The following is a 19,949-nucleotide window of genomic DNA, read 5'->3' on the forward strand; positions in this document are numbered from 1 at the left end:
TTTGACACCGATATGCAGAATGTTCATAATTTTGTATAGAGAATTCCGAAGTCTGTTACAAATCGCCCCATACTCCCTTACTTTCAAAGTACAACCAACGTTGGAAATAGTACAATGACGAGTGCTATGCAGTCCAGGCCTCGTTGTGGTTCGTACAATTCTCGATGTACTTCCTACAATCCCAGTTGTACTTCTACTGTACAGGTTTTGAAGTACTTTTGTTGTACTATTGTACTATTCACACTTTTTCTGGCAGTGTGCCTCTTTAGGCTGGTCCTTCAAACTGGAGCATGGCACACTCCATCTGAAGCGTGCCTGCATGCAGATTTTAACGAACGGTGTCCTTGAACACGAAGACGGTTCCGTAGCGTGTGCTGGGCGTACACGCTGTTCCTAGTCGTGGGCCATTCCCGGTCAGTCACACTGCTCGTTGAAGTGAGGATGCAGGTAGTGCGGAATGCGCGAAGCTCACAAATCAGTTCGCAGGCGTGCACGGTTTCAACTCCACACAAACTTTTCTTCCAGTTCCCTTGGTGTGCTGTTCGACGGTACCATTTGTGCATCATTCAAGATGTCCAGAGCCTCCTCATAAAACTGAAAAAGAAAACAAAATTGATGATGCACGGCACTGCTAGCTACGATTGCGAACCCTTTGAAAGGGTTGCATAGTTATGCACGTTGCACTGTAAAAAATTTTTGCGAATCCTCAGGTCCTTGGGGTACGTTTTTTGTTCCGAAGGGTCTGATTTTTCACTTCTGCGACCCGGGGGTCAAACAAATTTTGACCCATGGGTCAGATCGTGATGGCCACGGACCCATTGTGGATCTTTCTCGCACCCATGTCGCATTAAAGTGAAACCCACTGGATGCAACATTTTGTCGCCCGTGGACACGGTATTGACAAACCCTTCAAGTCGCTGTTTTCTTCGGCCCATGACGCACATTTTTCAAACCCATGTGAACTATAACTCGGCCCCTAGGCTCGTACAATTCGCGTGCACGGGGTAGATAATTCACAGACCCCCTCCGCGCGGCTGTTCTCTGGCCCATCTCGGAGTTTTACAGACCCATGGGTCACAATCTGTCCGGAGCGGCGGAAAGAAAAGGCGGCGGGGTGGGGGAAGACTGCCGTCCTTCGGGTCGGCCGTCGGCCGGGCTCGCCTTGCCGCGCCTTGCAGTGGACGCGCCTGCCTGCCTCGCCTGCACTGGTTGCGTTGCATTGCGTTCACTGAGATTCCCAATGCTATGAGTATAGCACGTTTGGTGCAATGCAGCTGAGATATCGCACCATACGTGCAATGCGATAGCCATATTGCACCTTACGTGCAATGCGTCCCGAAAAGGCCCTTTGCTAATGCAACTTCATGTGCAATGCTTTTGCACTGCACCAATTGACGCTGTACTCATGGCGTTTGGATTCTCAGTGTTGCATTGCGTTGCTGCCAGGAGGGGGTTCGTGACGTTTCGTGACGCGTTTTGGCCGCTTCTTAACCCTCCCGTCCCCCTCCCCCATCCGGCAAGACCTTGTGACGTATTTTCCGAAACACTCGACACAAACAAAAATGCGTCGTGTATGTAAAGGGCCGTACGTAATATGACAAATTTCAAGTTTAAATTTTTCGCAGTTTAGGAAAGAAGCCAGTCCCTATGTATACACGCACAGAGTGCCTTATCATGCAGTTTCTTTAGCACAGCTTGTGCATGGAATAAGGCAACGATTTCGAGAAAGTTTCAAAGGGAAGGAAAGGAGTGGTCGTCTGCGTTAGGATGTGTTTACGAACGGTCCCTGCACCTGACTGATTTCAAGAGCCTCTTTCGTAGCTCTGCCTCTCTCGCACTCAGCGGGCGTTCCCTACAGGTGCAAGAGAGACAGAGCGAGCTCGAACTGTCGGAAACTGTCTGGTGGCTGATTCCGAGCCGGAGGTCACTTTCTCTGTCTTGCACTCGCGGAGCGTCCGTGGGTGCAAGAGAGTCGGAACGATGGGACCCCGCCTCGGATAGCCTGCTGTCCTAGGTGCACGGGCCAGCAGGCCGGCATGTCAACGTGTCATCTCCCCCCCCTCCCCCCTCCTCCTCCTCCTTTGCCTTCTCGCCACCGCTGCGCTCGGCTCCCGGTCATTCGGGGAAACGGTGCCTCCGCCGAGGACGCGAAAACCGGCTAATTGCGAAGCAATTGTCCCTCCCTCAAAGACAACACCGACTCTGCCGGTTGCCGCGGGCGAGTGCGCCACAACGCCACAACGCGCACCACGATTTGAAGTCTCTTCTACTTCGGATCACTTTATTTTTTGGGCGTCTAACAGAACGCCCGACTTGGTAGATGGTAGGGCGGTATCGTCCAGGACGGACCATGTTCGAATCCTGGTACGTAACGGCTGCCATCTGAAAACTAAATCCCTTTTTGCATTGGCAATTGGAAGACTGCCATGAAGAAGCGTCAAGATTGACTTGTGAATGCCTTGTTTACCGAACCAGGGCGTGCCATCTCTCGGGGAGCCTGACATCGAATTATCCGTGCGTCCAAAGTTTTCGGCGACAGAAAATGCCGGTATACGATTTAATGACCAGGTAAGTTACAAATTTATTCGTCATGACCACAACCAAAATAGGCGTGCATGAAGAGGATGGCTGCGGTGGGCTGCGGTGCGCCTCGCACCGCTGGGCCGTGGTGGGACGCGGTGGTGTGTCGTGCGCCGCCTTGCGCCGCTGGGCCGTGGTGGGTCGCGGTGGGTCGCGGTGGGTCGCGGTGGTGTGTCGTGCGCCTCGCGCCACTGGGCCGTGGTGGACCGTGGTGGGTCGCGGTTGGTCGCGGTGGTGTGTCGTGCGCCTCGCGCCGCTGGGCCGTGGTGGGTCGCGGTGGGTCGCAGTGCGCCTCGCCCCTCTGGGCCGTGGTGGGCCGCGGCGGTGTGTCGTGCGCCTCGCGCCGCTGCGCCGTGGTGGGCCGTGGTGGGTCGCGGTGGGTCGCGGTGGTGTGTCGTGCGCCTCGCGCCGCTGGGCCGTGGTGGGCCGTGGTGGGTCGCGGTTGGTCGCGGTGGTGTGTCATGCGCCTCGCGCCGCTGGGCCGTGGTGGGTCGCGGTGGGTCGCAGTGCGCCTCGCCCCTCTGGGCCGTGGTGGGCCGCGGCGGTGTGTCGTGCGCCTCGCGCCGCTGCGCCGTGGTGGGCCGTGGTGGGTCGCGGTGGGTCGCGGTGGGTCGCGGTGGTGTGTCGTGCGCCTCGCGCCGCTGGGCCGTGGTGGGCCGTGGTGGGTCGCGGTGGGTCGCAGTGCGCCTCGCCCCTCTGGCCGTGGTGGGCCGCGGCGGTGTGTCGTGCGCCTCGCGCCTCTGAACCGTGGTGGGTCGCGGTGGGGTGCGGGTTGCGGCCGCGGGCCGCGTAATCATATTTACAGTGGCTCACGGTGCGAATCGCGATGGTTCAGAATTTCAGCTTTCCTCATGGCAAAATGCAACGCTGTATTGGCTCCAGCGTGGATACAGCCTTGCAGTGTAGCGTCTTTTCATTCTCTCCTTCTCCTTCTCGCCGCGCCGCAGCAAGAGTGAGAGAGAGAGAAAACATGTGGTGACAGGCTGACGCACAACACGCCGGAGGAGTCGGCGGAGCTGGCGGGGCTGGCGGAGCTGGCGGACCTGCCGTTGTTTCGTTGCGAGCCGAGGCCTAGCCGGCGGCCGGAGGCGGAGGGCAAGTGCAATAAAGTGTCCTTCGGGCAAGTTCGGGCCTGCACCGAGGCATTCGGGTGACCTGCCCGCTCGAAAGTAGCAGAACTTCGGAAGCTTCGGGTGCTACTACACCGCGTGGGGCCCGGCACGGCTCCGGCACGGCGTGGCCCGGCAGCCAGTGTTGCTGTGACTTATCCGAAGTGAAGTGGTCTTACAAGCAAGGAGCCAGAGCGAGCGTTGCCAACGCGAGGATTACAGTGTTTTGGGATTTCTACTCATAGGTATGTAATGTGTGCAGAAACCGTGTGTAAAAGGGGATTCACTCAGAGCAAGCAAGGTGGGCGGAATCATAGAGTCCTTGCCTAGGCACGCGCCCAGGTACAGCGAGGCGTCGACAAAAGGGGCGCACCCAGCGGGCGGTCAGGTGCGCAATCATTCACGGTTCCCAGGGGTGCTCAGGGTGCCTGTGCTTTCTTTGATTGTGATTTCATTTATATTATCGTGCCCGACTCATTGTAGCGGTGTTAGTGAGAGGGTGCGAGGTGGGACCGAAGCCGCGCGCTTCCTCTCCCGCGCTCTGCCGAGTTCCGGAGGGCCGCGCAAATCTTTGGTACTTCAAGGTAGTGAACTGCTTTCTTTAGTAGTGATTTCATTTATCATGTGCCTGACGCAGCTTGGGTGCAAGTAAAAGGTCGTGGTACCGAGGCGACTGGGGCCTCGCGGCAGTTCCTTTCCCGCGCAATGGCGGGCGCAGCAGAGTGATTCTGAGAGTTCTCTCTCCCTCTCTCTCTCTCTCTCTCTCTCTCTCTCTCTCTCTCTCTCTCTCTCTCTCTCTCTCTCTCTCCCCTCTCTCCCTCTCTCTCCTCTCTCTCGATTCAGAAATCGGTTTTTCGTGATGTCCCTCTCGCACCCTTACGAAGAGCACCGTGAGTGCGAGAGAGATAGAGCGACGATACGCTCGGCAGGCGTGTTTGAGAGAGAGAGAGAGAGAGAGAGAGGGGGGGGGGGAGTGTCTGTGTCCGCAGGCGTCCAGGCCAAGCGTTTTTTCCCGCGCAGTGCGAACGATTCTAGGATCGTTTTCGGCGCTCTATCTCTCTCGCACTCCTGGGGCACCCCGCAGCTGATAGAGAGAGACCGAGCAACGGATACGACTGCCGGAATCAGCCTGTATTCGGCAGGAAACAACGCACTATGGGAAGCTTTCTCGTGCTCAGTTGTAATCATGTCTGAGTTTTAGCAGCGCTGTTGGGCGTTTTGGTTTTTCATTGGGTATTGCGAACGATGTCGCTGCGGCTAGGCCCAGGTGCAGGCAGAGAGAAACGGGGGGCAAGGAGAGGGGAGGGGGCAGCGATGCAGGTCGAGACATGTCCATTCCCAGACGTGGTAGCGAGATCTGTTTACGGGAATTTCCAGAGCTCCTGCGCATTGCAGTACTCGGGAGAGGAGGACCGAGGGTCACAGGGCCCGTCCCCAAATACTATAGCTCGGAGCAGCCGGCTGATTCGCCGCTGTCTCTCTTGCTCCCTTACAGGACGCCCCATGAGGGCGAGAGAGACAGCGCGCTTAGAGCAGTGCTCGGAACCAGCCTGCAGGGCAGGGTATGGCGACGGCGCAGGCGGCCCGGGCTGCGGGGCGGGGAGGGAGGAGGACAGGTGGAGGAGGAGAGGGGAGGGGAAGAGGAGGGCACCTGCAGACCGATTCCGAGAGTTGTTTCCGTCGCTCTGCCTATCTCGCACCCACGGGGCCAGCCCGCACAGGTGCGAGAGAGACAGCGGCGAAAACGACTGTCGGAATCAGTCGGCTGGTGGGCTGCACGGTGGTGGCCGCGTGCCGCGTTGCGCCGGGGTGGCGGTGGCACCCGCGGCCCACACTGGGTCAGAAGACAGGCGCCGGCGGCCAAAATCCCGGACGCGTTTTGAGCTCCACAGTTGCTTAAAAGAAGCTCGAAAAGAACGTGTGACCCCACCAATGGACTGTTTAGCGACTCTGGAGCTCAAAACGCGTCTAGAGTTTTGGCCGCCGGTGCCGGTCTTCTGGCCCACTGTGCGGCCCATGTTGTACCGCGGAGGGAGTCGAAGGCCCCGCGGTCGCGGCCACGATGGATCGCGGACGGTGGGCCGAGAGGGTGTTCGAATCGCAGCATTTTCGGCAGAACAGTGCGCGTGCTGTACCTTGCCCCCCCCCCCCACCCCCCGCCCTCCTCTTTCACCAGACTGCGGCTCTTGCTACAGCTTCTAGCAGTGGAGTGATTCACAGGTTCGAAATTTGATCCCACGACAGGTGTGCCAAGGGGTCGCGGCGGGTCGCGGCGGGTCGCGGCGGGTCGCGGTGGTGTGTCGTGCGCCTCGCGCCGCTGGGCCGTGGTGGGTCGCGGTGGGTCGCGGTGGGTCGCGGTGGTGTGTCGTGCGCCTCGCGCCGCTGGGCCGTGGTGGACCGTGGTGGGTCGCGGTGGGTCGCGGTGGTGTGTCGTGCGCCTCGCGCCGCTGGGCCGTGGTGGACCGTGGTGGGTCGCGGTGGTTCGCAATGCGCCTTGGGACTTTGGGACCGCTGCGCGTCCGGATTCGCACCCAATTAGCGTAGACGGATCGCACCCAAATTTGGCACACCTGTCGTGGGATCGAAATTCGAACCTGTGAATCACTCCACTGCTAGAAGCTGTAGAAAGAGCCGCAGTCTGGTGAAAGAGGAGGGGGGGGAGGTACAACACGCGCACTGTTCTGCCGAAAATGCTGCGATTCGAACACCCTCTCGGCCCACCGTCCGCGATCCATCGTGGCCGCGACCGCGGGGCCTTCGACTCCCTCCGCGGTTCAACATGGGCCGGGTGCCACCGCCACCCCGGCGCAACGCGGCACGTGGCCACCACCGTGCAGCCCACCAGCCGACTGATTCCGACAGTCGTTTTCGCCGCTGTCTCTCTCGCACCTGTGCGGGCTGGCCCCGTGGGTGCGAGATAGGCAGAGCGACGGAAACAACTCTCGGAATCGGTCTGCAGGTGCCCTCCTCTTCCCCTCCCCTCGTCTTAGATCGCGCTCAAACCTTCGTTTGCGACCAAATCCTAACCAATCGTGGGATCAAACTTGTGAAATACCATAACCAGCAGCGGATCAACCATTGTTTTCTTAACTACTGTTTTGTAATGAATGCCCCTAACTTAATGAGTTTTCTTTTCTTTTCTCAGGTGATTTGATTACTATGCTCCTGTGCCATGCTCCTACACTGCAAAGTGTGTGGCAGTCAGTGTTCTTCTGTCTCGAAATTCATTTTTCATAGCAAGTTACATGTTTCAAGTGCCAGGCCTTTTTATTATTGTGGTGCGCCGAATTGCCCTTATAAAGGCCGTTCCCCAAATTGCCTTTTTATTCATTTAAGCAGATTTCATTCACAACGTTCCACTGTTCAAAAACAGGCTAACGGCGATGCACATGCACAATTCCTTTGCCCTGGATGTCCAGAAAAGTTTCTGTCTTTAAAATCTCTTGTTAAGCACCAAAAGTTCGACCATTTAAAGCATGGAGACGAAATTCAATGTCCCCATGGCACTTGCCGGAACCGTTTTCGTGTTTTGTCCTCCTTTACATCTCATTTGTCTAGAGTTCACCCCCCTAAAAATAGCACCTCAGATGTGGCTTCCAATGTATCAAGCCCATCCACCTTTTTGTATAATAATGAGACTCCGATAATGGAGCCACAACCCACTCAGAGTGAAGGTTCTCCAGAAATAGACAGTGGCATAGAGGACGAATGGGAGGACGTGGGAGAGGGGGGAGGGGAGGGGGACAAATGTGTCGAAAATGTGGCAAAGAGTATCTGCATGCTCTACCTCACCCTTTCATCGAAGTATCATGTACCAAGCTCAACGCAACAGGTCATTGTTGATTCCTATGAAATTTTTATAACGGAGATGCTTCAGTCCTTAAAGAAATCACTTTGCGAATCACTTAAGCCCAGTGTTGATAACTTCAAGAAGGTTGAAGAAATTATAGATAATGTTTTTCAGGACGAGCCCCTTTCTAAACTCCATGGCCCCGAGGGGACGCTGAGAAGTACTTACAGTAGGCGCCAAATGTTTGTTGAAACATTTGGCGCAATAGTTCCTTCTGAGCGGTACCTGGGGCGAAAAAAGGACGGCAAACAAGCTTACTACCAGTACATTTCTATTAAGCAGACCTTAGAGGAGTTTTTTAAAGATCAGACTGTGCTGGAACAGTACAGACAAACCCAAAATCTCTCTTTTGAGGAGAGGGGGATCATTGCTGACTTTAGAGATGGGAACAATTTCAAAAACCACCCTCTCTTTTCTGTTGATAAAACTGCCATTCAGCTAATTTTGTTTCAAGATGCTTTTGAAGTGGTGAACGCTCTTGGCTCTGCCGCTCTTAAGCACAACATGCTTGGAATCTACTACACTGTGGCCAATCTATTTCCGTGGAACCGTTCCAAAGTTGATCCAATACAATTGGTGCAGCTCACTAAAAAAGCTGATATGAAGTATTTTTCAAAAAAAGTTATATTTCGGTCCCTGCTGAGTGAGCTGAAATCCCTTGAGACTGAGGGTATAGTTGTTGGAGGACAACATGTCAAAGTGGCGCTTCTTCACGTCCTTGGTGACAACGAAGGCAGTCATTTTTTGGGAGGTTTCACAGGGGGGTTCAGTAATGGGAAATTTGTGTGCCGGTACTGTGAGGTGCCACGGGACAAGTTTGTAAGGGGAAAGCACGCGGCACCTGCGCGGACCGTTGATTCGTATGAAAGATGTGCACAGCAGGTTTCAAAAAGTGGTAAAAAAACGGCTTCGTGCAAGGGAATAAAGGAGCGCAGCATTTTTGCAGAGCTGAAATACTGGCATCCTATTGGGGGTCTCCCTCCGTGCATAGACCATGATATTTTTGAGGGTATTGCACGATATGACATTCATCTAGTTCTGGAGGACTTCACTTCAAGGGGTCTCATTAATCTTGATAAAGTTAATGAGACAATTGCGACCTTTCCATTTGTTAATGCTGACAAGAATGATAGGCCATGTTGCATTATTCTAACCAAGAGAACACATCTGAAAGGAAAGGCGGCTCAAATAAGAAATTTAGTAAAGTTTCTGCCCTTTCTGATTGGCCCTCACTTACGCCGAAAGTCTGAAAAAGGCTGCCGTCTTCTACTTTTGTTATGTGAAGCCGCGCAGTTAATAACGGCGCCTTGCATCACAAAAGAAAGTGTAACCTACCTTAAATCAGTGATAAATGAGTATCTGGCCCTTAGAAAAAGTTTGTTTCCAAATGTGCCATTGCGTCCAAAACACCACTATTGTTTTCATTACCCTGAACTTATACGGCATTTTGGGCCTCTATCTAAAGTTAGTACGCTCCGCATGGAGGCAAAACATAAGTTCTTGAAGCAGTGTGTGAGGTGTGCTAAAACGGTCAGAAACGTTACCAAAACCGCCGCTGTGAGCCATGAGTACTTGCAAGCGGCTCTTAGGTGTAATCTCCTGTTTTCGGCGGAGCTTACAGTAGAGAAACTGAATGAGTTTAGATTTGAAGAGTACAGTTCCGACATCGTCGCGCCCCTACAGGAGACATTCAATGAAATTGCACTTAATTCACTTATGGTTTCTGACACAGTGATTTCAGGGGGATTCAGTACTCAAAGGGCATGTGTATTGTGCAAAGCCGAGAGATGTGTGGGCTTCAAGTTTGCAAAATAGAAGCAATTTTCATTAATGAATCTGGAGCTCTCATTGTAGGGCAAGCTTTTGACGCACTTCTGAACCCTGATCTGCAACTTTTTGAACTCTTTGAGACCCCATACTTTACTAAAGTTTTTGTTCACAATTTAACATATCCCATTCCTAGCAACATTTACTTGTATGCTGGAAAGGAACACATTTCAACTATAAATATGTAATTTCACCATCTCTGTCCTATGCAGTGATGGATTTGGTTAAGGAGTTCGTGATGGGAGCACTGGCGGCCTACCAAGTGGAGTGGGAGGCACTGGAGAAGGTATTTGAGGAAGTGGGAGTGACCTCAAAAGACGATTTGGCACACATCGACTGGAAGGCAGACTTTGGGGACTTTTCTGCTGTCCTCAGTAAAGTGCAATTCCGTGTGCTTGGCAAGGCCGTGACTGAGACGGCAACATCGCCATCACCTAACACACGTAAGTCATGGTTTTAATCTTAATTTTTTTTGTAGTGTGGCTCGCGGTGGCCCCCGGTCGGCCGTATGCTTAAGAATCGCAGGCCACAATGGGGGGCCATGTTGGGCAAGCGGTGGGTCGCGGTGGGCCGCGCAGTGGGCTGCGCACAGTGGGCCAGAAGACCGGTGGAGGCGGGCAAAACCCTAGACGCGTTCTGAGCTCCAGAGTCGCAATATCGAACCGAACTTGTGACCCACCAATGGATTGCTGTCCGAACGAGGAATCCATAGGTGGGGTCACACGTTCGGTTCGAGTCTCGGATAGCGACTCTGGAGCTCAAAACGCGTCAATAGTTTCGGCCGCCTCCAGCGGCCTTCTGGCCCACTGTGCTGCGGTGCGACGCACTGGTCTTCGTAGCCGAGCGATTAAGAAGATCGGTTTCGCTCTGTCTCTCGCGCACCCTTATGGAGAGCCCTATCAGTGCGAGTGAGACAGAGCGACTAAACGAATCTTCTGAATCCCTCAGCGGGGCCACGCAGCACGCAGGGCCGCGCAGGGCCGCGAAAATCCACGAAGGGCCGCGCAGGGCCGCGGAGGGCCGCGGAGGGCCGCGGAGGGCCGCGGAGGGCCGCGGAGGGCCGCGGAGGGCCGCGGAGGGCCGCGAAGGGCCGCGCAGGGCCGCGGAGGGCCGCGCAGTGCCGCGCAGGGCCGCGGAGGGCCGCGGAGGGCCGCGGAGGGCCGCGGAGGGCCGCGGAGGGCCGCGGAGGGCCGCGGAGGGCCGCGGAGGGCCGTGGAGGGCCGCGGAGGGCCGCGAAGGGCCGCGCAGGGCCGCGGAGGGCCGCGGAGGGCCGCGGAGGGCCGCGAAGGGCCGCGCAGGGCCGCGGAGGGCCGCTGTGGACCAATTAGGGGGGCCGGGGCCACTTTGGGCAATCGGGGGGTTGCGGTAGGCAAGCGGATCGCCGCGGAGCAGACGTCAGTGTGTCGAACGCGCATGCGTTGGTTTTGACTATGCACGGCGTACCTCGCTTACGGCACTACTTGCTGTCATCAAGGGTTCTTGTGTTAAAACCTGCGATTAACTGTTTTGTTTCTGTTTGCAGCGCAGCCCCAGGCTCCTCCGCCTACAAGGCAGCCACTAACCCCGGTGTCAACAAACTTCAATATTCCTTACGACAAGTTTAATGAAGTCCACATGACAATGCTGCGAAGCGGGCGACTCATATCAGCGCACGCCCGAAAACTAATTCTGCATCAACTAGGAGAGAAACTCGTTCAGACAAACCCGTACGTATTAAACGGTGTGCTTTAATCGCCAGGAGGGTAGGCAACCCAACCAACATCTGATACATGTAGGCTGGGTTGCCTACTTGTCACTTGCCAGGCGCGCGAGAAGGACCTCAACCCTTTTTTTTTCGCTTTCAGTAATATTTCGAAGGAGCTCTTGGCAAATATTGCCCGTCAGATGGTGCGCGAACTCCCAGGACTGGCCGATGAGGGCGGCGATGGCTCCCGCCACCACACTCTGTACCAGAAACTGGACAACGTGGTGCAGGGCCTGCTGCGGCAGAAGCGCGTGGATTCCGGGGTGACCCGGGCGACCACGGGCCGACCGTCGCAGCGCCCCATCACCGCTAAGATGCAGTACGGCACGAAGCACTTTCGGCCTCTGTCTTACGGTGATGGGGAAAGTGCCGCTACGCAGGAGGAAAAACGCACCTGGTTGTCGACGCACTTCAACACCGTCAAGGCAGGGGACCGCGACGACGACCAGGTGCAGCTCCTCATGGCGCAGACCTACCCGTCCCAACGTATGCAGATCGTCCGGGCGGTCCAGGAAGAGACGGAAGAGGCCGTCACCAAAGACTGGCCGTTCTTGTCCACGGTAAGTAAAGTGTGGCCGGTATCGCTCTATTAATTTGTTTTGTCACGGAGTTCTGATTACACTTTTTTTCCTTTTCCAGGCTCCAATGCTGAAACTCCACTTCCGACTTTTGACGGAAGTGGATGTGGATGCCCGTGCAGAGAAGAACGTGAAGAAGCTAAATGCAGCATTGACAGCATATTTCCATGCCGAGTTCGGCAAAAAGCGGCCTCATAAGGACGCCATTGGCCGCTGTCTGGCGTTCTGTAAGAACAAGGCAGAAGATATCCAATTTGTGTGCTTGCTATTTTTGGCTGGCGTCGTAATGAGGGATGACCTCAATTCCCTCTGCGTTTTTCTACCGGTATGTACGAATTTGTGAAAGAGTGACACTTACGCTGCCACTAAATACGCCTAACTTACGTTTTTCCTTTCAGTTAACACTGAAAGATAAGCCTCCAAAGGAAGTGGCTCGGGAGGCGAGCCAAACCATTTACGGCGAACTGGAGGACGTGGAAACGCAGGGCGACGACGCTGCTGATGATCCCCTGATCAAGAGCAGAGCGATTCGCCTCGTGGTCGTAGGTAAGGCCCTCCTCCCCTCCCCGTTGCATTCACTTGGTGTAATGCCTCGTACTAATTTTAACAAAATATGTCTCTTGTTCCAAAGGCCATGACATCTACAACGCTGTGGAGGCCTACCCATTAATAGACGGCAGGTGCCTCGGAGAGCAGGGCATGTCGGTATTCGACGGCCTGTTGAGCACCTTCACCCTTTTCTATATTTTTGGAAGGGACTACCCATTCAAATGTAAAGGAATGCTTGATTTCATCCAACGGTAAGTAATAATGGAAGTAACACTGTACGCACACTGTGATCTTTTTAGGGTGAGGTGAGAGTGAAAATATAAAACTCATGTAGCTAAGACACAGGAACAAGATGTCTCGTTGCTGGTAATAATTCGGATGCAGGGGTGCGAGAGAGACAGAGAAACGTAGAAGCGTGTTCGGATGTCGTTGGCCTGTCTCTCTCGCGCACCTGCAAAACGTCCCATGAGTGCGAGAGAGACCGCCTGATGTTAACTCATATCGTCTCTGTCGCACGCCTGCGGGACGCACGGTGGGCCAGACACTGGCGCAGGTGGCCAAATCTCCAGACGCGTATTGAGCTCCAGAGTCGCCTACATAGGCATCGAACCGAACGTGTGACCCCACCAATGGATTGCTCTCCGAACGAGGAATCCATTGGTGGGGTCACACGTTCGGATCGAGTCCCATCTAGCGACTCTGGAGGTCAAAACGCGTCTTGAGTTTTGGCAGCCTCCACCGGTCTTCTGACCCACTGTAGGGCGCGCCCTATGAGAGCGAGAGAGACAGAGTGATGTGAACTTATGTGAACTCGTCTCGTCTCTCGCTCTCATGGGGCGTACTGCACGTGCAAGTGAGACAGGCCGACGAGACGAGCGATCACTCTGCGACTCGTCGGCCTGTCTCACTCGCACGCCTGCCGGCCGCACAGTGGCCGCCCCGAGTGCGAGAGAGACAGAGCAACGTCAACTCGCGTTCGGATTTGCTCTGGATTCCTTTCTGTATTTCGTCGCTCTGTCGCCCTCACACGCCTGCGAGGTGCCACACCAGTGCGCTTTCCTATTTTCCTCGCACCTCACCTTTACATTTTGAAGTTTGCATGGTGCAGACAAAATAGCAACAGTTATTGCAGGTGCATTGTGTTCTCTTTATTAATGGACATGGTTATTTATTTTTCGTATTTCTTTGTTTCAGGAAAGTCTTCGAATTTGAAGGAGCCGGGTCTAAGGTAGAGAGAAGTGGTTCGCGGAAGAACCCTCCCCCTGTTAGCAACAATTATTTGACATTCGTTGATAGGGTGAGACAATATTGTGAACCATTGAATGTGGAGTTTTAGAGTTTGTGCATATTGTATTTTAACTGTTAAATGTAACATTGTAAATTTTTATTATAATTGTACCAGTACCTGTAAATGTATTAGGTGTGTTTGTTTGATAAATTTGTACGATTTGTAAGCAAACCTGAAAGTAAATGTGAACACTGCAATTTCGATGTAATTTTGTATCGCTCCCTCTCCTTCCAAACAAAAACGCTCATTGGGAAGCCAATTTATGTACCCAACTACTCATTTTCTTACGATACTGAGGGTACTGTATAAAAACGGCCCCTCCGCGTTAAAGACATACCCTGCCTCTTACTTCCGTAGCACCCCTAGGGATGCATTAAAATACGACCCCTCCGCATTAAATACGAGCCCGGTCACTTATGTCCGTACGACCCTGTGGGTAGCATAAAACACACCAACAGCACTAGCAAAAATTGTGCCTGTGACTGTTAAATGTATGATCCAGAGGGCTGTGAAAAAACTGGCGGTGCCGGTGTAAAGACAGACCCCGCGCGTACAATGCGCGCTCGCCGTCCGGCCGTCCGCTGGCCCGCGCTCGGCTTATACCTGCCCATAGAGTAGGCGACTTCCCCCACCCCCGCCTGCTCCTTCTCCGGCGCGGCCGCAGCGTTTTCGGGACCCATGGGTCTGAATCTTCCCGGCGCGCGGGCGAAGAAGTGCCACCCAATGGGTCTCACTTTGGCCGACCCGTGCTTGGAAAGTAAGCTGCCAGACCCATGGGTCCGAGAATTGTTCGTCTTCTTTTTTACAGTGTGGATCCGAGCGCACAACAACGTTAGAAGACTTTAAGCTCGGAGTCAAGCGGCTATGCATAAAGATTGGAAAGAGAGGAGTAAGAACTACGCTTGAATACATGCGTAACAGTAAGGGAAGGTGGGGTACAGTGGGACACCGGGTACATTGGGACACCTTCAATATTTCCAACTTCCGGTTATGTCAGGTTCTCCGGAAAATTGACCATAATAGAGCGTTATTTGGTTTACTGTTTTCACTACTTGGGGACAGAACTGGGCGCTTTCTGAATGAGAAACGTGGGTTTGAAGTTTGATTCCACGAAAAACGATGAAAAAGTAGCACGATTTTTGAATTTTGTTTTCTTTTTAGCGTCTGAAATGCACGTCGGATGATTGTACCGAGGTTAGGAATGTGATCCCTGGTGCAATGGGCGTCAAAAAGGGTCAACGCGCGCAGCTTGGTCTTGAGGTCAAGGGCCACAGACCGAGTTGACGTTTTAAAATGGCTCAGTTCACATTGGGACAGGGTGAGGCTACTGGGCCATGTGGATAGCAAAACTACATAAATCGTACATATATTGTCTTGTCTCGTCCAAACAAATAAAATTTTTCTTATGCATGTGGTCTCTAAAGTCATTACTTCAGGGTTTTCTCGAGTAGAGAGGTCGAAAAAACATGAAAAATAGTACTATTGCATTGAAAGCAGCGTATCATCCGAACGCTTGAAACCAGAGATCCGAGTCTGCGCTCATTGTATTCAGCATAACTTTTTCTACAACCTCGCGGTCAAAAAAATAAATGCACGACTTAAATCCAAATTTTTTTCATTGCTGTCCCAATGTGCCCCGGATCTGTCCCACTCCCAATGTGCCCCGGTACTGTCCACATTGGGACAAGTGCAGACTCTACGGAAAATATCTCTCCTGCCTAAAAACGTGTCGAAATAAGTTTGAATGCTTCATGATATGATAGGCTAGATGTCAATGCACAATTTAGGCCTGCCCCGACCATTATAGCTCGAAAGCCCTCTGACGTAGAGCGCCAAGAAAAAATCCGTCCCAATGAGCCCCACCTTCCCTTACGCGTCCTAGTGCAAATTTGTATGCTTTTTCGAAAGAATTTGTGGGTAAATGATCGCAGGTTTAGAATTGTGTGAGAGCTACTTACAAAATACAAAATGTACAAATACATTTAGTGTGTATCAACGAAGCTATCAGAAGCTCCAAAGTAGGCAACAAACCTGGATTTTCTGTCTGGCTTCACTTCGTTTCTCGGCGATATCAGGTTTTTCTTGAAACCACGCCTCGTTTACATCACCTAATAAATCTTTAGTCAGTTGCATTGTTATGTTATCCATGACTCGTTCCACAGCAATACGTAGGCCACTTTGGTTACTGTGTTGTGAATTCTCTCACAGACCAACTTAAAATAAGAGGTCAACGTGCAGCCTGGAACAGGAAAAGCAGAGACCGTGAATTGTGCAATCGGCACGTGCCTCTATACTCTCAGAAACCTCGCGAAAAATGTGCTCGCAATAAAAACTATTTGGTTGTATTACGAACTAGTAGTTCGGAATTTTACGAGAAATGTATTTGCAGAGGTTCTACTGGTTGTTCGCAACTTGCGAACAAGTGATTTGCAAGGCGGGTGCGTTCTTAGCATTACGAAACATGTCAGATCCTTCGCAAGCTTACAAATACATCAGCTCGCAAGTTTTTCGCAACAAAAAATTGTGTTTCCCAAAATTATTTTGCGGGCAGTACGTAACATCTGACCATCGGACATTATTTAACTTTCACTTTGGATCTCAATCTCAAATCTCAAGCATGGCGTGCAGTTGGAGTAGGGACCCTCTCTGTGAGAGATGGGTCAGGCTGGCGGCCTTCAGCCAATCATAATCGGTAGTAAATGGGCCCGACGCCGACCAGATCTGTCATGTGCGAGACTAGGGGTCCCCCCCAACTCAGGTATCCGCAGACGAATTGTTTATGGCCCCCAGCCGGAGTGCTAGCCTCTTGAAGGGGAGCTTCTTGCCCATTTACACCCGAGGACCTGTGACGTCAGCTCTGTCCCATCTCTCACAGAGAGGGTCCCTAAGTCGGAGGCAGCAGTTACAACTTCTACGAATTTTTCGAAGCCACTGCAAAAAACGCGCTTTGCGTGATACAGACCGCAGTTTTCATCCGATTTGGACGAGATGTGTCACAGACAATCTTGAGACCCGTGATTCTGGTGTGAACTAGGATAATTGCAATCAAATTTTTTTACTATATTTTTTTTGGAAAGAACCGCAGACTAGAAATATGCTGTTCTCTGAACGTGTCACTTTGCCGTTGATTGAGGTACTTGAGTTTTGAGGTAAAGTTACTCCCAAAATGTTTCCCTAGTTCGCACCAGAATGACATGTATTCTGATAGTCCGCACCAAATTTGAACCCTTTGTTTGGCCCAAATTGCAGAAACGACCTGTGTATTTTTAGCAGTGGTTTGGAGAAATTCGGCGAACTCGCAATCGCTGCCTGAGACGCCTATCAAAATTTGTGATTTATCTTGAGTTACAGTATGAAAATATCCCATGATCAGTTTTGACGTCCCGTAAGTCAACCGTCCGCAAAAAAATCGCGAAAACACAGCATTTTATGGCCTTGTGTACCCTGAGAATGAAGGAGTCACCACCATCCGCCCTTTTATTGGGCGACGCACGCATCGTCGCCTAAATTTGGGTGACGAGCCAGCGGTGACCAAATTTTGGGCAGTCATAAAATTGTCGCCCAAATTTGGGTAACGCCGTCGACGACGCCGTGAGGTCCCCGGTGACGTACTTCCAGCGACCGCGGAAGTGGGGTGCAGGGGGGGCGGTTGGCCCTTTTACAATTGTGGCGTCGCAAATTTCTGTATAGTGTCCAAATTTTAACCAAAACACGCTAATATTTTTGTAAATTCGCTGGCTTTTAGCTCGCTTCGCTCGCATTTCTTGGTACTTTCCACTATCTGATGACTTTTAACTGTACCGTAAGCCGGGGTAATATGAGACAATTTCGGGGTAATATGAGACAGAGTTTGGTTTGCGTAAGATTCACCCTGAGCTCGCTATTCGGCCACAAAGAGAGCCACTGCTCTAAAAAATTAATTACTCTTTGTTGGCTGAGCGATAGCGAAGCCCTTGTTGGCTGAGCGATAGCGAAGCCCCAGAGCCGTACATTGGGAGAGAAGCGAAAGGCTTGACTGGCGCTTCTCATACTTGGCGGAAGTGCCGGTCGGCCCATAGCAAACATGGCGGCCGACTGCGGTCTTCTGCTAGTCTTCTGCCTGGAGTGTCTTGTGTCTTGGTTGTGATTGTTCGATTTACGTTTAGGGTCCAAGCAAAAAACATCAGAGATAGAAATTCATGTTTCTCCAAAAATATTTTTACTCAAATTGTAATTTTTTTGTTTTTTTCTTCTTTGCATTTGAGAGAGTGTAGAAGTTGGAAATTAAACTTGCTTTAAATACTTGAGTAAGAAGTCTCAATTTATGGGTAAAAGTTTCTTTCTATTGCATAATTTCATACCCCAAAGGAGGGGCCTCACTTCCTTTTAGTTTTTGAGTTATAGAGGTTTACGTCAACATTCAGTCGTTTCTCCCAAATTCACCTCACAACAAAGAAAAAGGTTCCCAGCCTTAGATATAAGCAAATTGATCTCTTTCAATACAGCAAAAAGACCCTGGCTTTTTTGAAATATCTCTCTTGTTTCTAGATAAAAAAAAAAGTAAGGTCCCTTGTAAAGTAATAAAAGTGATTATTAATTTTTTTAAAATACTTGTAGTCTTAATTTATGGGTGATAAAGTTCTTTTCTATTTCATAAACTCAAACCCCAAAGGACGGGCCCAAATTCTATTTAGTTTCTGAGCTATGGATGTTTACGCTAACTTTTAGTCGTTTGTCCCAAATTCTCCTCACGACAAAGTAAAACTTTCAACCAAAAATTCAAATAGGCCTAGTTACTGGGCTAAAATTTCCAAATGTGGCTACACTATCTTTTTATGTTTGAAGGTTTTTTAAAATAGCCAGAATCTGAAGACTGGGCACCTTTTCCTTTGTCGTGAGGAAAGTTTGGGAGAAACGGCTAAAAGTTTACGTGAACCTCCATAACTCGGAAAATAATGGAACATGGAGTTTCCAACTTGAGGAATAGATTCATCATACAGTGATTGAATTTTAACCACAAAATGAACTTTCTGTTGCAAATATTTCTACGCCATCAAAATTTTACTGTACAATCTCCTCAAGAGAATTGAAAATAGTAATAATTACACTGCGAAATTGAGATTAACTTGGAATTATGTTAGCTGCCCAAAGCACATACATAATCTTCCTGCTTAGGTCAGCAGAGCAGCAGCCGCCTGTTGAATCGCAGCCCTCTTTGACCATAAGTACTGACGGCGTCAGTGCCACTCACCTAACCTATTGCCGGTCACCATATAGCCAAAACAGTTAAAATAACCGAAGGGCACTAAACTACACTGCCAAACGACCAAGGTCCGACTCTTTCGTCACACGACCTTCACTCACAACCCATCTAACCACTGCGATAGCATTGCGACCACAGCGCCGCTTAGCCACATTCAAACATCGCGATTTTGGCGCGCTTCCGGCCAAAGCAAACATGGCCGAAACGCCGCAGCCAATGGGAGGCACGAACAGGCCTTTCGCTTCTCTCCCAATGTACGGCTCTGCGAAGCCCTTGCCGTGTTTGGGCGCACCAAAAACTGACTGGTCGTGCGTCTGTCTGTCTGTAACTCACTAACGCTTCTCAGCAACTACTGATCGAATAGTATCCAAACTTCACACCTGATGTCTCATAAACATCCTTCAGGGGGAGTTTATCTCAGATCAGCAATAATCATCGTTTGAAATATTCAAAACACCGTTTTGAACTAGGTTATTAGCGTTGTTAGGTTGGTAGCACCGTGTGGCCGCCCAATTTCTCATACCGGCAGCCGCGCTTGCAAGCCGTCTGCAAGACGGGACGGCACTTTTGCAAATAAACAAACTGAAGAGCAAAGGGGCTCCGAAATAGGTTCTGAGTTACTTTTTTAATATTCAAGAATGATTGAAACCCTTCCGGAATGTCGACAGAGGAAAATACGAAAACTGAAAGTAAGAATGGTTTGCGTGTTTCGTTCCCCTCTTCCCCCTCCCCCGTCACGGGGGAATCTTCCTTCAGGTCAGTGCACTGTGAGTGTAGTTGTGGATTGTAAATAGAATGTTTTCTTTGCCTTTTACTTTGTATGCATCTACTGATTTTGTTTCCTCTGATAACATCTTCATTTTTAAATAACATAGTCAATCAAATCAGGTAAATGCATGAATAACTTCTGTTGAAATTAGAAGACATGTTAATTGTCTTGGTTTGACTCGGGAAATGTCATTCTATTGCAATGATGCAAGTAACATAAATATTCTAGTCCTAACATCTTTTGATTAAAAGAATCAATATATGGATGTGTATATTTAATGCTAACAGATTTTGAATTGATATTGGGTTTAAAGAGACGATTCAGGTTTTGAGCGGTGAGTGACTTGGCAATCGGATTTAATGTGAAGATTCCTTTCACTTCACCAAAGTTTGTGTCTGGTAAATGGAACTTAG

General features: G+C 51.2%; 2 protein-coding genes across 2 annotated transcripts in view; one reads left to right on the plus strand and one right to left on the minus strand.

Moving 5' to 3' along the window:
- LOC117642411 (dynamin-1-like protein) overlaps positions 1-19,949 on the minus strand; it is a 34,446-nt gene continuing 14,497 nt past the window's right edge. Inside the window, exons 12-13 of the mRNA XM_034380596.1 lie at positions 15,557-15,764; positions 1-594 (exon numbers count right to left, since the gene is read on the minus strand). Coding sequence (XP_034236487.1) covers positions 15,661-15,764 — 104 coding nt within the window. The 3' untranslated portion in view covers positions 1-594; positions 15,557-15,660. The remainder of the gene's footprint in view (positions 595-15,556; positions 15,765-19,949) is intronic.
- Positions 4,208-13,710, plus strand: LOC117642413. The gene is made up of 8 exons (XM_034380597.1): positions 4,208-4,273; positions 9,579-9,809; positions 10,889-11,072; positions 11,211-11,670; positions 11,750-12,013; positions 12,087-12,234; positions 12,320-12,488; positions 13,432-13,710. Exons 2-8 carry the CDS (start codon positions 9,581-9,583, stop codon positions 13,571-13,573), a joined length of 1,596 nt encoding a protein of 531 aa, XP_034236488.1. The 5' UTR covers positions 4,208-4,273; positions 9,579-9,580; the 3' UTR covers positions 13,574-13,710.

The sequence above is a fragment of the Thrips palmi genome, unplaced genomic scaffold (genome assembly GCF_012932325.1).
Source record: "Thrips palmi isolate BJ-2018 unplaced genomic scaffold, TpBJ-2018v1 HiC_scaffold_16, whole genome shotgun sequence".
Classification (NCBI taxonomy): Eukaryota; Metazoa; Arthropoda; class Insecta; order Thysanoptera; family Thripidae; genus Thrips; species Thrips palmi.

Excerpts from the sequence above, each read along its gene's own strand:
- LOC117642413 (XM_034380597.1), top strand. The coding sequence starts at position 9,581 with ATGGATTTGGTTAAGGAGTTCGTGATGGGAGCACTGGCGGCCTACCAA. Across the intron at positions 11,073-11,210 it reads AAACTCGTTCAGACAAACCC|TAATATTTCGAAGGAGCTCT; the intron begins GTACGTATTAAA and ends TTTCGCTTTCAG. Across the intron at positions 12,235-12,319 it reads GATTCGCCTCGTGGTCGTAG|GCCATGACATCTACAACGCT; the intron begins GTAAGGCCCTCC and ends CTTGTTCCAAAG.